At 59.0% G+C, this 15,845-nt stretch overlaps 1 protein-coding gene across 1 annotated transcript; it reads left to right on the forward strand.

Moving 5' to 3' along the window:
• Positions 1-2,001: 2,001 nt before the first annotated feature.
• Positions 2,002-10,253, forward strand: LOC141161474 (coiled-coil domain-containing protein 42-like). The gene is made up of 5 exons (XM_073646284.1): positions 2,002-2,091; positions 4,291-4,491; positions 9,212-9,433; positions 9,840-9,989; positions 10,170-10,253. The coding sequence occupies exons 1-5, from the start codon at positions 2,002-2,004 to the stop codon at positions 10,251-10,253; spliced, it is 747 nt and encodes a 248-aa protein (XP_073502385.1).
• The last annotated feature ends 5,592 nt before the right edge of the window (positions 10,254-15,845 follow it).

The raw sequence follows: 15,845 nt of genomic DNA on the forward strand, positions 1-15,845 counted from the left end.
AGATGGGAGCAGCTGAGCTATATACCAGGTGACAGACAGCAATAGGCTGAGGACGCACAAGGGGTGTGACCCACAGCAGGTACAAAAAGCAGGAAGTGATCGGGCGCCGCCCTTAAGCAGCAGAAACAGACACAAACAGACAGCATGGAGGGAAGCCAGAGAGACATTCTGGACTGGAGATCAAGTGCGCGCTCTTGCACAGTGGGAGATGGACCACCATGCAAGGACGCCGCCAGGTATGTTACACACGTCTGTGTCTTGGTACAGTGCTGGTGTCCCAGATACGGCAGGGAGACGGTCACGCTGCCCTTCCTCCACAAGCCATACCTGGGAGCCCCACACCACCACAGACAACAAACAGGAACAAGGTACGCAGCTCCTAGGAGCGCCCCCCACCCCTTTTCATCCCTTTCCCCCCTTGTACACTGGTTATTAACTGGGACGCTCTTTCCACTCCAGCCTCCCATGGTGCACAAATAACAATACAGAGAAACGGCTATACCGCCCCTCCTCTCCTCTCCCTGCCGTATCTGGGACACCAGCACTGTACCAAGACACAGACGTGTCACACCACACCAGCAAATGAATCTCTTATAGATTGTGGAACACGTGATACAAGAGCACCATTAAAAAGATTTCTATCTTTACCTCTGTTGGCACATACCTGCATCTAAGCCTATATAAGTAGCGCGACTCAATGAATAAGGCCTGGATGAGGCCGAAACGTCTTCAGTCGCCCATCACTGTCGCAACTACAACTATTTGGTTTGATGTTCTGCCTCATTAATAAACGAACACGGCATTTGAACCTCTGAGTGTGCGATGATATAATTTACTGTACGTATTGGGCACAACGTGTCCCTTCATCAGCACCTCCCTCTTTCTGACGAGAGTGCACGCTAACTATCTATTCTACAAGTCCCCTCAGTCCTTGTCACCTGTTGTGTCCCCCCCCTCACGGTCTTTGTCACCTGTTGTGTCCCCCCCCTTCACGGTCTTTGTCACCTGTTGTGTCCCCCCTCTCACGTTCCTCGTCACCTTGTGTGCCACCCTCGCGGTCCTCGTCGCCTCGTGTGTGCCACCCTTGCGGTCTTCGTCGCCTCGTGTGTGCCACCCTTGCGGTCTTCGTCGCCTCGTGTGTGCCACCCTTGCGGTCCTCGTCGCCTCGTGTGTGCCACCCTTGCGGTCCTTGTCGCCTCGTGTGTGCCACCCTTGCGGTCTTCGTCGCCTCGTGTGTGCCACCCTTGCGGTCCTCATCGCCTCGTGTGTGCCACCCTTGCGGTCCTCGTCAGGCCATGTGCCCCACCCTCACATCCTCGTGTGTGCCACCCTTGCGGTCCTCGTCACCTCATGTGTGCCACCCTTGCGGTCCTCGTCGCCTCGTGTGTGCCACCCTTGCGGTCCTCGTCGCCTCGTGTGTGCCACCCTTACGGTCCTCGTCGCCTCGTGTGTGTGCCACCCTTGCGGTCCTCGTCGCCTCGTGTGTGCCACCCTTGCGGTCCTCGTCGCCTCGTGTGTGCCACCCTTGCGGTTCTCGTCGCCTCGTGTGTGCCACCCTTACGGTCCTCGTCGCCTCGTGTGCCACCCTTACGGTCCTCGTTGTCTCGTGTGTGCCACCCTCGCGGTCCTCGTCGCCTCGTGTGTGCCACCCTCGCGGTTCTCGTCGCCTCGTGTGTGCCACCCTCGCGGTCCTCGTCGCCTCGTGTGTGCCACCCTCGCGGTCCTTGTCGCCTCGTGTGTGCCACCCTTGCGGTCCTCATCGCCTCGTGTGTGCCACCCTTGCGGTCCTCGTCGCCTCGTGTGTGCCACCCTTACGGTCCTCGTCCCCTCGTGTGTCGTTCTTCTCTCTCTCATCACCTGCCGCCTACATGTATGAGTATTCTCATGAACCTGGAGGCTCAGGATGATCACAGCTCCTCCCCGATAGTGATGTCATCAGTAAGGGCCCCCACACCATCAGCAGCTAACATGGATTACTGTATACAGGATTTTCACTCCAACATGGAAGAAGTCACCCTGCGGTGGGAGGAGCTACGTGTGCAGGAGGCAGGGCTAAAAGATCAATTACTGAGAAACCAGAGCCTCATACTGGTGAGTGTGGGTATAACATCTGGTGTCACTGCACGTGACAAGCCGCGCTGTACACACTCTGCAACACAAACTACAACACCACTAAGCGGTGAATGATGGAGATCACCGGCCGGAGACGTCCCCAATGTGCTCGATGGAGACAAGTCCAGAGACTCTGCCGGCAGCTCCTGTGTAATCACCGACCAATGACGTCCCCTGATGTGCTCGATGGAGACAAGTCAAGAGACACTGCCGGCAGCTCCTGTGTAATCACCGACCAATGACGTCCCCGATGTGCTCGATGGAGACAAGTCCAGAGACACTGCCGGCAGCTCCTGTGTAATCACCGACCAATGACGTCCCTTGATGTGCTTGATGGAGACAAGTCCGGAGACACTGCTGGCAGCTCCTGTGTAATCACTGACCAATGACGTCCCCTGATGTGCTCGATGGAGACAAGTTCGGAGACACTGCCGGCAGCTCCTGTGTAAACACCGACCAATGATGTCCCTGATGTGCTCGATGGAGACAAGTCCAGAGACACTGCCGGCAGCTCCTGTGTAATCACTGACCAATGACGTCCCCTGATGTGCTCGATGGAGACAAGTCCGGAGACACTGCCGGCAGCTCCTGTGTAATCACCGACCAATGATGTCCCCGATGTGCTCGATGGAGACAAGTCCGGAGACGCTGCCGGCAGCACCTGTGTAATGACCTTCCCTTATAAATCCTCTTCATGGCATTGTCTACATGGTCTCCAGACTAATCTCTGGCTGTCATTGACTGACTAATGGAAAAGAGGACCGGCCTTCATTCCAGCCTCCATTGCCATCTTGCTCTATACCATGATGGCTTTTTAGCACAGTGAGGTGAGATCAATGAAGAGGCTTCACGAGGGGACTCCACAGCAGTCCTGCTCCCAGGATTATGGTGTCGGGTGGTATAATGTCCGGTAGTTGTAACCCTCTGGCCTTCATTCCTGGTCACTAACAGCTCGGTGTTCCATTTATTTTTGGAACCAGAGGTGCAAACATTTTTTCCAAAGTGTCCAGGAACCATTCTTCCACACAACAACCCCAGGCTGCATGCTCCTCACACTACTGTAAACGCCTGCGGGGCCTAAACCTGCTCCTGTGGCTGCAGCCTCTTTGTACTTATCTCCTTCAAGCACATCGGGGACGTCATTGGTCGGTGATTACACAGGAGCTGCCGGCAGTGTCTCTGGATTTGTCTCCATCCAGCACATTGGGGACGTCATTGGTCGGTGATTACACAGGAGCTGCCAGCAGTGTCTTTGGATTTGTCTCCATCAAGCACATCGGGGACATCATTGGTCAGTGATCACACAGGAGCTGCCGGCAGCGTCTCCGGTCTTGTCTCCATCCAGCACATCGGGGACGTCATTGGTCGGTGATTACACAGGAGCTGCAGGCAGCGTCTCCGGACTTGTCTCCATCCAGCACATCGGGGACGTCATTGGTCGGTGATTACACAGGAGCTGCCAGCAGTGTCTCTGGATTTGTCTCCATCAAGCACATCGGGGACGTCATTGGTCGGTGATTACACAGGAGCTGCCGGCAGTGTCTCTGGACTTGTCTCCATTGAGCACATCGGGGACGTCATTGGTCGGTGATTACACAGGAGCTGCCGGCAGCGTCTCCGGATTTGTCTCCATTGAGCAGATCGGGGACGTCATTGGTCGCTGATCACACAGGAGCTGCCAGCAGCGGATCCTGATGATTTGTACATTCAGCGGCAGATCCTTCCTCCGATGACCATTAATGATCTCAGTGACAGCAGCCGAGCCTGAAGGTGGCCGGAGTTCTGCACGTGGCTCAGACTCCATCCAGACTGAACACATTGAAAGGTTGTGATAATGTGGTTTCCATTGTGTTAATACTGCAGAGCAGCGATGTCTGCGTCCGGCGATCTCCATCATACGCCACTTCTCCTTCTTGGTGTTGAGTGTGAGACAAGAGAACTCTGATGACCTCTAGCTCTTCTCTGATATCTGCCGAGTCTCTTTTACAACAGCTTTTGTATTTCTTACCAATTAGTCTGATTCCTAACACCCCGGACACTACCCCAGCTGGACGGACATCATTCTTTATATTATGGTCTATCAGGTTTTCATTATATCACATTATTTTGTCCGAGGTTCTAAGCCAAATCCCTGGTAGAGACGCCATCGCCGAAGTATCCATCTTGTCTGTTTTCTAGGAGAATGAAGTGAAATGCCGGCAGGCAGAGGTAAAAGCGAGGGGAGCTCGAGAAATCTGTGACCGTAAGGAGCAGGAACTGCGCTGCCTGCAGGAGGAGCAACACTCACTGGTCAAAAGGAAGCAGAAGATCCAGGCCCAAATTCAAATATACAACAAGTTCTGTGACTTTCTGCAGTGCACAGTGGAAGCATCAGAGGAGGTGAAAGAATAAGAGATGGGAGAGTGGAGCGGTCCACAGAGAGAGCGAGAGATGGGACAGTGGAGCGATCCAGAGAGAGAGCGAGAGATGGGACAGTGGAGCGATCCGCAGACAGAGCGAGAGATGGGACAGTGGAGCGATCCACAGAGAGAGCGAGAGATGGGACAGTGGAGCGATCCAGAGAGAGAGCGAGAGATGGGACAGTGGAGCGATCCACAGAGAGAGCGAGAGATGGGACAGTGGAGCGATCCACAGAGAGAGCGAGAGATGGGACAGTGGAGCGATCCACAGAGAGAGCGAGAGATGGGACAGTGGAGCGATCCACAGCGAGAGATGGGACAGTGGAGCGATCCACAGAGAGAGCGAGAGATGGGACAGTGGAGCGATCCACAGAGAGAGCGAGAGATGGGACAGTGGAGCGATCCGCAGACAGAGCGAGAGATGGGACAGTGGAGCGATCCAGAGAGAGAGCGAGAGATGGGACAGTGGAGCGATCCAGAGAGAGAGCGAGAGATGGGACAGTGGAGCGATCCACAGAGAGAGCGAGAGATGGGACAGTGGAGCGATCCACAGAGAGAGCGAGAGATGGGACAGTGGAGCGATCCACAGCGAGAGATGGGACAGTGGAGCGATCCACAGAGAGAGCGAGAGATGGGACAGTGGAGCGATCCACAGAGAGAGCGAGAGATGGGACAGTGGAGCGATCCGCAGAGAGAGCGAGAGATGGGACAGTGGAGCGATCCGCAGAGAGAGCGAGAGATGGGACAGTGGAGCGATCCGCAGAGAGAGCGAGAGATGGGACAGTGGAGCGATCCAGAGAGAGAGCGAGATGGGACAGTGGAGCGATCTGCAGAGAGAGCGAGAGATGGGACAGTGGAGCGATCCGCAGAGAGAGCGAGAGATGGGACAGTGGAGCGATCCAGAGAGAGAGAGAGATGGGACAGTGGAGCGATCCAGAGAGAGAGAGAGATGGGACAGTGGAGCGATCCGCAGAGAGAGCGAGAGATGGGACAGTGGAGCGATCCACAGCGAGAGATGGGACAGTGGAGCGATCCGCAGAGAGAGCGAGAGATGGGACAGTGGAGCGATCCGCAGAGAGAGCGAGAGATGGGACAGTGGAGCGATCCAGAGAGAGAGCGAGAGATGGGACAGTGGAGCGATCCACAGCGAGAGATGGGACAGTGGAGCGATCCGCAGAGAGAGCGAGAGATGGGACAGTGGAGCGATCCACAGAGAGAGCGAGAGATGGGACAGTGGAGCGATCCGCAGAGAGAGCGAGAGATGGGACAGTGGAGCGATCCGCAGAGAGAGATGGGACAGTGGAGCGATCCGCAGAGAGAGCGAGAGATGGGACAGTGGAGCGATCCGCAGAGAGAGCGAGAGATGGGACAGTGGAGCCGTCCACAGCGAGATGGGACAGTGGAGCGATCCGCAGAGAGAGCGAGAGATGGGACAGTGGAGCGATCCAGAGAGAGATGGGACAGTGGGGCAATCCGCAGAGAGCGAGAGATGGGACAGTGGAGCGATCCGCAGAGAGAGCGAGAGATGGGACAGTGGAGCGATCCGCAGAGAGAGCGCGAGATGGGACAGTGGAGCGATCCACAGAGAGAGCGAGAGATGGGACAGTGGAGCGATCCAGAGAGAGAGCGAGAGATGGGACAGTGGAGCGATCCACAGCGAGAGATGGGACAGTGGAGCGATCCGCAGAGAGAGCGAGAGATGGGACAGTGGAGCGATCCAGAGAGAGAGCGAGATGGGACAGTGGAGCGATCCGCAGAGAGAGCGAGAGATGGGACAGTGGAGCGATCCGCAGAGAGAGCGAGAGATGGGACAGTGGAGCGATCCGCAGAGAGAGCGAGAGATGGGACAGTGGAGCGATCCGCAGAGAGAGCGAGAGATGGGACAGTGGAGCGATCCGCAGAGAGAGCGAGAGATGGGACAGTGGAGCGATCCGCAGAGAGAGCGAGAGATGGGACAGTGGAGCGATCCGCAGAGAGAGCGAGAGATGGGACAGTGGAGCGATCCGCAGAGAGAGCGAGAGATGGGACAGTGGAGCGATCCAGAGAGAGAGCGAGAGATGGGACAGTGGAGCGATCCACAGAGAGAGATGGGACAGTGGAGCGATCCACAGAGAGCGAGAGATGGGACAGTGGAGCGATCCGCAGAGAGCGAGAGATGGGACAGTGGAGCGATCCACAGCGAGAGATGGGACAGTGGAGCCGTCCACAGCGAGATGGGACAGTGGAGCGATCCGCAGAGAGAGCGAGAGATGGGACAGTGGAGCGATCCAGAGAGAGAGAGATGGGACAGTGGGGCAATCCGCAGAGAGCGAGAGATGGGACAGTGGAGCGATCCGCAGAGAGCGCGAGATGGGACAGTGGAGCGATCCGCAGAGAGAGCGCGAGATGGGACAGTGGAGCGATCCGCAGAGAGAGCGCGAGATGGGACAGTGGAGCGATCCGCAGAGAGAGCGAGAGATGGGACAGTGGAGCGATCCAGAGAGCGAGAGATGGGACAGTGGGGCAGTCCACAAAGAGCGAGAGAGATGGGACAGTGGAGCGATCCACAGCGAGAGATGGGAGAGTGGAGCGATCCGCAGAGAGAGCGAGAGATGGGGACAGTGGAGCGGTCCAGAGAGAGATGGGACAGTGGAGCGATCCGCAGAGAGAGCGAGAGATGGGACAGTGGAGCGGTCTGCAGAAAGAGCGAGAGATGGGAGAGTGGAGCGTTCCGCAGAGAGAGCGAGAGATGGGACAGTGGAGCAATCAACGGAGAGAGCGAGAGATGGGACAGTGGAGCGATCCACAGAGAGAGCGAGAGATGGGACAGTGGAGCGATCCAGAGAGAGATGGGACAGTGGAGCGATCTGCAGAGAGAGCGAGAGATGGGACAGTGGAGCGATCTGCAGAGAGAGCGAGAGATGGGACAGTGGAGCGATCCGCAGAGAGAGCGAGAGATGGGACAGTGGAGCGGTCCACAGAGAGAGTGAGAGATGGGACAGTGGAGCGGTCCACAGAGAGAGCGAGTGATGGGACAGTGGAGCGATCCACAGAGAGAGCGAGTGATGGGACAGTGGAGCGATCCACAGCGAGAGATGGGACAGTGGAGTGGTCCACAGCGAGAGCGAGAGATGGGACAGTGGAGCGAACCGCAGAGAGAGCGAGTGATGGGACAGTGGAGCGAACCGCAGAGAGAGCGAGTGATGGGACAGTGGGGCGATCCGCAGAGAGAGCGAGTGATGGGACAGTGGGGCGATCCGCAGAGAGCGAGAGATGGGACAGTGGGGCGATCCACAGAGAGCGAGAGATGGGACAGTGGGGCGATCCACAGAGAGCGAGAGATGGGACAGTGGGGCGATCCACAGAGAGCGAGAGATGGGACAGTGGGGCGATCCACAGAGAGCGAGAGATGGGACAGTGGGGCGATCCACAGAGAGCGAGAGATGGGACAGTGGGGCGATCCACAGAGAGCGAGAGATGGGACAGTGGAGCGGTCCACAGAGAGCGAGAGATGGGACAGTGGAGCGGTCCACAGAGAGCGAGAGATGGGACAGTGGAGCGGTCCACAGAGAGCGAGAGATGGGACAGTGGAGCGGTCCACAGAGAGCGAGAGATGGGACAGTGGAGCGGTCCACAGAGAGCGAGAGATTGGACAGTGGAGCGGTCCACAGAGAGAGCGAGAGATGGGACAGTGGAGCGATCCACAGCGAGAGATGGGACAGTGGAGCGATCCACAGAGAGAGCGAGAGATGGGGACAGTGGAGCGGTCCACAGAGAGAGATGGGACAGTGGAGCGATCCGCAGAGAGAGCGAGAGATGGGACAGTGGAGCGGTCTGCAGAAAGAGCGAGAGATGGGAGAGTGGAGCGTTCCGCAGAGAGAGCGAGAGATGGGACAGTGGAGCAATCAACGGAGAGAGCGAGAGATGGGACAGTGGAGCGATCCACAGAGAGAGCGAGTGATGGGACAGTGGAGCGATCCACAGCGAGAGATGGGACAGTGGAGTGGTCCACAGCGAGTGTGAGAGATGGGACAGTGAAGCGAACCGCAGAGAGAGCGAGAGATGGGAGAGTGGAGCGTTCCGCAGAGAGAGCAAGAGATGGGACAGTGGGGCGATCCACAGCGAGAGATGGGACAGTGGAGCGGTCCACAGAGAGAGCGAGAGATGGGGACAGTGGAGCGGTCCACAGAGAGAGATGGGACAGTGGAGAGATCCGCAGAGAGAGCGAGAGATGGGACAGTGGAGCGGTCTGCAGAAAGAGCGAGAGATGGGAGAGTGGAGCGGTCCACAGAGAGAGCGAGAGATGGGGACAGTGGAGCAATCAACGGAGAGAGCGAGAGATGGGACAGTGGAGCGATCCACAGAGAGATATATGGGACAATACAGATCGTCAGTACGCAGGGTGCTGTATATAGTGTGTGCATCGGGTGCTCTATATGATGTATACACCGCCTGCATCAGGTGCTGTGCCCTATATGCTGTATACACCGGGTGCTGTCTATGCTGTATACACCGGTTGCTCTATATGGTGTATACACCGCATGCATCAGGTGCTGTTCTCTATATGCTGTATATAGTATGCACAGCGGTTGCTCTATATGGTGTATACATCGGGTGCTGTAAATAGAGTACTGGGTGCTCTATATGCTGTATACACCGGGTGCTGGCTGTGGAGCTTGTCTGCCTGGTCACTGGATGAATACAGTCTGGTCTTGTTTCAGTTTCGGGCCTCGGGTGACGTCCTCGACCGGTTCTATATGTTAGTGGACACATCCCGTTATCTGCAGCGCGCCGTGCAGGAGGCGCAGGCGTTTAGTGACCAGGCCAGAGCTCAACTATGCAGCTTCCTGAAGGAGAAAGAAGACGAGGAGCTACAGCTCGACAACCAGCTGGGCCAACTGCAGAGCGATCTGGACGAAGCTCAGAACCAGCGACTCTTGTGGGTGAGGATGGATGGGACGGAGTATGAATGCTGGATGGTGTAGTTCATCAGTGGTTGGAGTAGTCACGGACAGAGTATGGTGCGACGCAGCATCCTGATTCCAGCTCTGCAGATCACATCAGAGTGGAGATTGAGCAGTTGAAGAGTCAGAACGATGGTGAGGTTTTCATTGCTTGCTGATGGGGCCCCTGCGGGACGGTGGTGCAGGGCACGTGACGGCACTTTAGACGTTGTGAGACCCCCCCCCCCTCCCCATTCTCATGGTCGTCCAGGCGCGGTGCTAGGAGCCATCTTATAGGGGCTTTTTCTCAAAGCAGCACACAGGAGTCGTTGGTGTCTGAGGATCTGGACGTTGGGGCCGATGGAAGCGGACGAGCACGTCACTCTTTCACTCTTCTCATTTACAGGAATCACGTTGGATGCACATTCAGAATACAGCCACAAAGAAGACCCTACTGATCGGCACAATCAAAATGGCAGCACAGAACCTCTTCCATCACATCGCGGTCCTGGACAGGAGCGTCGTCACAGAGGATACGGTGACACAACTCGAGATGGTGAGGGTCCACAGGCCGACACGTTCATGAGCTCACAAGAGGGCGCTGCACAGGTTATCACTGCACTACACCAACCACAGAGTGAGGAGCGGCCGGCGGGAGGGCAGGACACGAGCCGAACAAAGCGGGGACGGACTAAGCCACCTTCACTCTATTAATGGCCATTCTGCCCCGCCACAGGTCCAGCAACACATCCAGGATCTCACCGATGTCTATGAGGCCACAAGACACCAACTGGTGACAAAACCACCACAAAGACCATGAACAACCTCTACCAAACAATAAAGGATGGGCGTTTCCACAATTATCCAGCTGTGAGATGTCGCCTCATGTGCGAGACACGATACCGGCCACAGCGTCAGATCACGTACGAGACAAGCCTGGGTGTGCCGTCACCTCATGCGCCAGACGGGAGACCGGCCACAACGTCAGCTCACGTACGAGACACAAGCCTGGGTGTGCCGTCACCTCATGTGCAAGACACGAGATCAGCCACAGCGTCAGCTCACGTACGAGACACAAGTCTGGGTGTGCCGTCACCTCATGTGCCAGACGGGCGAGCGGCCACAGCATCAGCTCACGTACGAGACACAAGCCTGGGTGTGCAGTCACCTCATGCGCCAGACACGAGACCGGCCACAGCGTCAGCTCACGTACGAGACACAAGCCTGGGTGTGCCGTCACCTCATGCGCCAGACACGAGACCGGCCACAGCGTCAGCTCACGTACGAGACACAAGCCTGGGTGTGCCGTCACCTCATGCGCCAGACGGGAGACCGGCCACAGCGTCAGATCACGTACGAGACACAAGACTGGGTGTGCCGTCACCTCATGTGCCAGATGGGAGACCGGCCACAGCGTCAGATCACGTACGAGACAAGCCTGGGTGTGCCGTCACCTCATGCGCCAGACGGGAGACCGGCCACAGCGTCAGCGCACGTACGAGACACAAGCCTGGGTGTGCCGTCACCTCATGTGCAAGACACGAGATCGGCCACAGCGTCAGCTCACGTACGAGACACAAGCCTGGGTGTGCCGTCACCTCATGTGCCAGACGGGAGAGCGGCCACAGCATCAGCTCACGTACGAGACACAAGCCTGGGTGTGCCGTCACCTCATGCGCCAGACGGGAGAGCGGCCACAGCATCAGCTCACGTACGAGACACAAGCCTGGGTGTGCCGTCACCTCATGCGCCAGACGGGAGACCGGCCACAGCGTCAGCTCACGTACGAGACACAAGCCTGGGTGTGCCGTCACCTCATGCGCCAGACGGGAGACCGGCCACAGCGTCAGCTCACGTACGAGACACAAGCCTGGGTGTGCCGTCACCTCATGCGCCAGACGGGAGACCGGCCACAGCGTCAGCTCACGTACGAGACACAAGCCTGGGTGTGCCGTCACCTCATGCGCCAGACACGAGACCGGCCACAGCGTCAGCTCACGCATGAGACACAAGCCTGGGTGTGCCGTCACCTCATGTGCGAGACACGAGACCGGACACAGCGTCAGCTCACGTACGAGACACAAGCCTGGGTGTGCCGTCACCTCATGCGCCAGACGGGAGACCGGCCACAGCGTCAGCTCACGTACGAGACACAAGCCTGGGTGTGCCGTCACCTCATGCGCCAGACACGAGACCGGCCACAGCGTCAGCTCACGCATGAGACACAAGCCTGGGTGTGCCGTCACCTCATGTGCGAGACACGAGACCGGCCACAGCGTCAACTCACGTACGAGACACAAGCCTGGGTGTGCCGTCACCTCATGTGCGAGACACGAGACCGGCCACAGCGTCAGCTCACGTACGAGACACAAGCCTGGGTGTGCCGTCACCTCATGCGCCAGACGGGAGACCGGCCACAGCGTCAGCTCACGTACGAGACACAAGCCTGGGTGTGCCGTCACCTCATGCGCCAGACGGGAGACAGGCCACAGCGTCAGCTCACGTACGAGACACAAGCCTGGGTGTGCCGTCACCTCATGCGCCAGACACGAGACCGGCCACAGCGTCAGCTCACGCATGAGACACAAGCCTGGGTGTGCCGTCACCTCATGTGCGAGACACGAGACCAGCCACAGCGTCAGCTCACGTACGAGACACAAGCCTGGGTGTGCCGTCACCTCATGCGCCAGATGGGAGACCGACCACAGCGTCAGCTCACGTACGAGACACAAGCCTGGGTGTGCCGTCACCTCATGCGCCAGACGGGAGACCGGCCACAGCGTCAGCTCACGTACGAGACACAAGCCTGGGTGTGCCGTCACCTCATGCGCCAGACGGGAGACCGGCCACAGCATCAGCTCACGTACGAGACACAAGCCTGGGTGTGCCGTCACCTCATGTGCGAGACACGAGACCGGCCACAGCGTCAGCTCACGTACGAGACACAAGCCTGGGTGTGCCGTCACCTCATGCGCCAGACACGAGACCGGCCACAGCGTCAGCTCACGTACGAGACACAAGCCTGGGTGTGCCGTCACCTCATGCGCCAGACACGAGACCGGCCACAGCGTCAGCTCACGCATGAGACACAAGCCTGGGTGTGCCGTCACCTCATGTGCGAGACACAAGACCGGCCACAGCGTCAGCTCACGTACGAGACACAAGCCTGGGTGTGCCGTCACCTCATGTGCGAGACACGAGACCGGCCACAACGTCAGCTCACGTACGAGACACAAGCCTGGGTGTGCCGTCACCTCATGCGCCAGACGGGAGACCGGCCACAGCGTCAGCTCACATACGAGACACAAGCCTGGGTGTGCCGTCACCTCATGCGCCAGACGGGAGACCGGCCACAGCGTCAGCTCACGTACGAGACACAAGCCTGGGTGTGCCGTCACCTCATGTGCAAGACACGAGACCGGCCACAGCGTCAGCTCACGTACGAGACACAAGCCTGGGTGTGCCGTCACCTCATGCGCCAGACACGAGACCGGCCACAACGTCAGCTCACGTACGAGACACAAGCCTGGGTGTGCCGTCACCTCATGCGCCAGACGGGAGACCAGCCACAGCGTCAGCTCACGTACGAGACACAAGCCTGGGTGTGCCGTCACCTCATGTGCGGGACACGAGACCGGCCACAGCGTCAGCTCACGTACGAGACACAAGCCTGGGTGTGCCGTCACCTCATGCGCCAGACGGGAGACCGGCCACAGCGTCAGCTCACGTACGAGACACAAGCCTGGGTGTGCCGTCACCTCATGTGTGAGACACGAGACCGGCCACAGCATCAGCTCACGTACGAGACACAAGCCTGGGTGTGCCGTCACCTCATGTGCCAGACGGGAGACCGGCCACAGCTTCAGCTCACGTACGAGACACAAGCCTGGGTGTGCCGTCACCTCATGCGCCAGACACGAGACCGGCCACAGCGTCAGCTCACGAGACACAAGCCTGGGTGTGCCGTCACCTCATGCGCCAGACACGAGACCGGCCACAGCGTCAGCTCACGTACGAGACACAAGCCTGGGTGTGCCGTCACCTCAAGTGCGAGACACGAGACCGGCCACAGCGTCAACTCACGTACGAGACACAAGCCTGGGTGTGCCGTCACCTCATGTGCGAGACACGAGATCGGCCACAGCGTCAGCTCACGTATGAGACACAAGCCTGGGTGTGCCGTCACCTCATGTGCGAGACACGAGACCGGCCACAGCGTCAGCTCACGTATGAGACACAAGCCTGGGTGTGCCGTCACCTCATGTGCGAGACACGAGACCGGCCACAGCGTCAGCTCACGTACGAGACACAAGCCTGGGTGTGCCGTCACCTCATGCGGCAGACGGGAGACCGGCCACAGCGTCAGCTCACGTACGAGACACAAGCCTGGGTGTGACGTCGCCTCATGTGCGAGACACGAGACCGGCCACAGCGTCAGCTCACGTACGAGACACAAGCCTGGGTGTGACGTCGCCTCATGTGCGAGACACGAGACCGGCCACAGCATCAGCTCACGTACTAGACACAAGCCTGGGTGTGCCGTCACCTCATGTGCCAGACGGGAGAGCGGCCACAGCGTCAGCTCACGTACGAGACACAAGCCTGGGTGTGCCGTCACCTCATGTGCGAGACACGAGACCGGCCACAGCATCAGCTCACGTACGAGACACAAGCCTGGGTGTGCCGTCACCTCATGTGCGAGACACGAGACCGGCCACAGCATCAGCTCACGCACGAGACACAAGCCTGGGTGTGCCGTCACCTCATGAGCGAGACACGAGACCGGCCACAACGTCAGCTCACGTACGAGACACAAGCCTGGGTGTGCCGTCACCTCATGCGCCAGACGGGAGACCGGCCACAGCGTCAGCTCATGTACGAGACACAAGCCTGGGTGTGCCGTCGCCTCATGAGCCAGACGGGAGAGCGGCCACAGCATCAGCGCACGTACGAGACACAAGCCTGGGTGTGCCGTCACCTCATGTGCGAGACACGAGACCGGCCACAGCGTCAGCTCACGTATGAGACACAAGCCTGGGTGTGCCGTCGCCTCATGCGCCAGACACGAGACCGGCCACAGCATCAGCTCACGTACGAGACACAAGCCTGGGTGTGCCGTCACCTCATGTGCGAGACACGAGACCGGCCACAGCGTCAGCTCACGTACGAGACACAAGCCTGGGTGTGCCGTCACCTCATGCGCCAGACGGGAGACCGGCCACAGCGTCAGCTCACGTACGAGACACAAGCCTGGGTGTGCCGTCACCTCATGCGCCAGACACGAGACCGGCCACAGCGTCAGCTCACGTACGAGACACAAGCCTGGGTGTGCCGTCACCTCATGCGCCAGACACGAGACCGGCCACAGCGTCAGCTCACGTACGAGACACAAGCCTGGGTGTGCCGTCACCTCATGTGCGAGACACGAGACCGGCCACAGCGTCAGCTCACGTACGAGACACAAGCCTGGGTGTGCCGTCGCCTCATGTGCGAGACAAGAGACCGGCCACAGCGTCAGCTCACGTACGAGACACAAGCCTGGGTGTGCCGTCGCCTCATGTCCAAGACACGAGACGGGCCACAGCATCAGCTCACGTACGAGACACAAGCCTGGGTGTGCCGTCACCTCATGTGCGAGACACGAGACCGGCCACAGCGTCAGCTCACGTACGAGACACAAGCCTGGGTGTGCCGTCGCCTCATGCGCCAGACGGGAGACCGGCCACAGCGTCAGCTCACGTACGAGACACAAGCCTGGGTGTGCCGTCACCTCATGCGCCAGACACGAGACCGGCCACAACGTCAGCTCACGTACGAGACACAAGCCTGGGTGTGCCGTCACCTCATGCGCCAGACACGAGACCGGCCACAGCATCAGCTCACGTACGAGACACAAGCCTGGGTGTGCCGTCGCCTCATGCGCCAGACGCGAGACCGGCCACAGCATCAGCTCACGTACGAGACACAAGCCTGGGTGTGCCGTCGCCTCATGCGCCAGACACGAGACCGGCCACAACGTCAGCTCACGTACGAGACACAAGCCTGGGTGTGCCGTCACCTCATGCGCCAGACGGGAGACCGGCCACAGCGTCAGCTCACGTACGAGACACAAGCCTGGGTGTGCCGTCACCTCATGCGCCAGACACGAGACCGGCCACACCATCGTACAAGATATGTGGTGGTTCGGCCGGCCCCTATAGGACACCGGCCGGCCCGCAGAGTCTCCTCACGAACAAGACAGGGGCCGGCCGCACCACCACATACAGGACACCGGCCCGCAGCGTCTCCTCACGAACAAGACAGGGGCCGGCCGCACCACCACATACAGGACACCGGCCGGCCCGCAGCGTCTCCTCACGAACAAGACAGGGGCCGGCCGCACCACCACATACAGGACACCAGCCGGCCCGCA

The sequence above is a fragment of the Phyllobates terribilis genome, unplaced genomic scaffold, assembly GCF_046119375.1.
Source record: "Phyllobates terribilis strain yellow unplaced genomic scaffold, ASM4611937v1 Scaffold_9__5_contigs__length_417890890, whole genome shotgun sequence".
Lineage (NCBI taxonomy): Eukaryota > Metazoa > Chordata > Amphibia > Anura > Dendrobatidae > Phyllobates > Phyllobates terribilis.

Bases quoted from the DNA above. Each gene is read 5' to 3' on its own strand.
- LOC141161474 (XM_073646284.1), top strand. From the start codon at position 2,002: ATGGAAGAAGTCACCCTGCGGTGGGAGGAGCTACGTGTGCAGGAGGCA. The intron at 2,092-4,290 runs GTGAGTGTGGGT...TCTGTTTTCTAG, and splicing joins GAAACCAGAGCCTCATACTG to GAGAATGAAGTGAAATGCCG. The intron at 9,434-9,839 runs GTGAGGATGGAT...TCTCATTTACAG, and splicing joins AGAACCAGCGACTCTTGTGG to GAATCACGTTGGATGCACAT.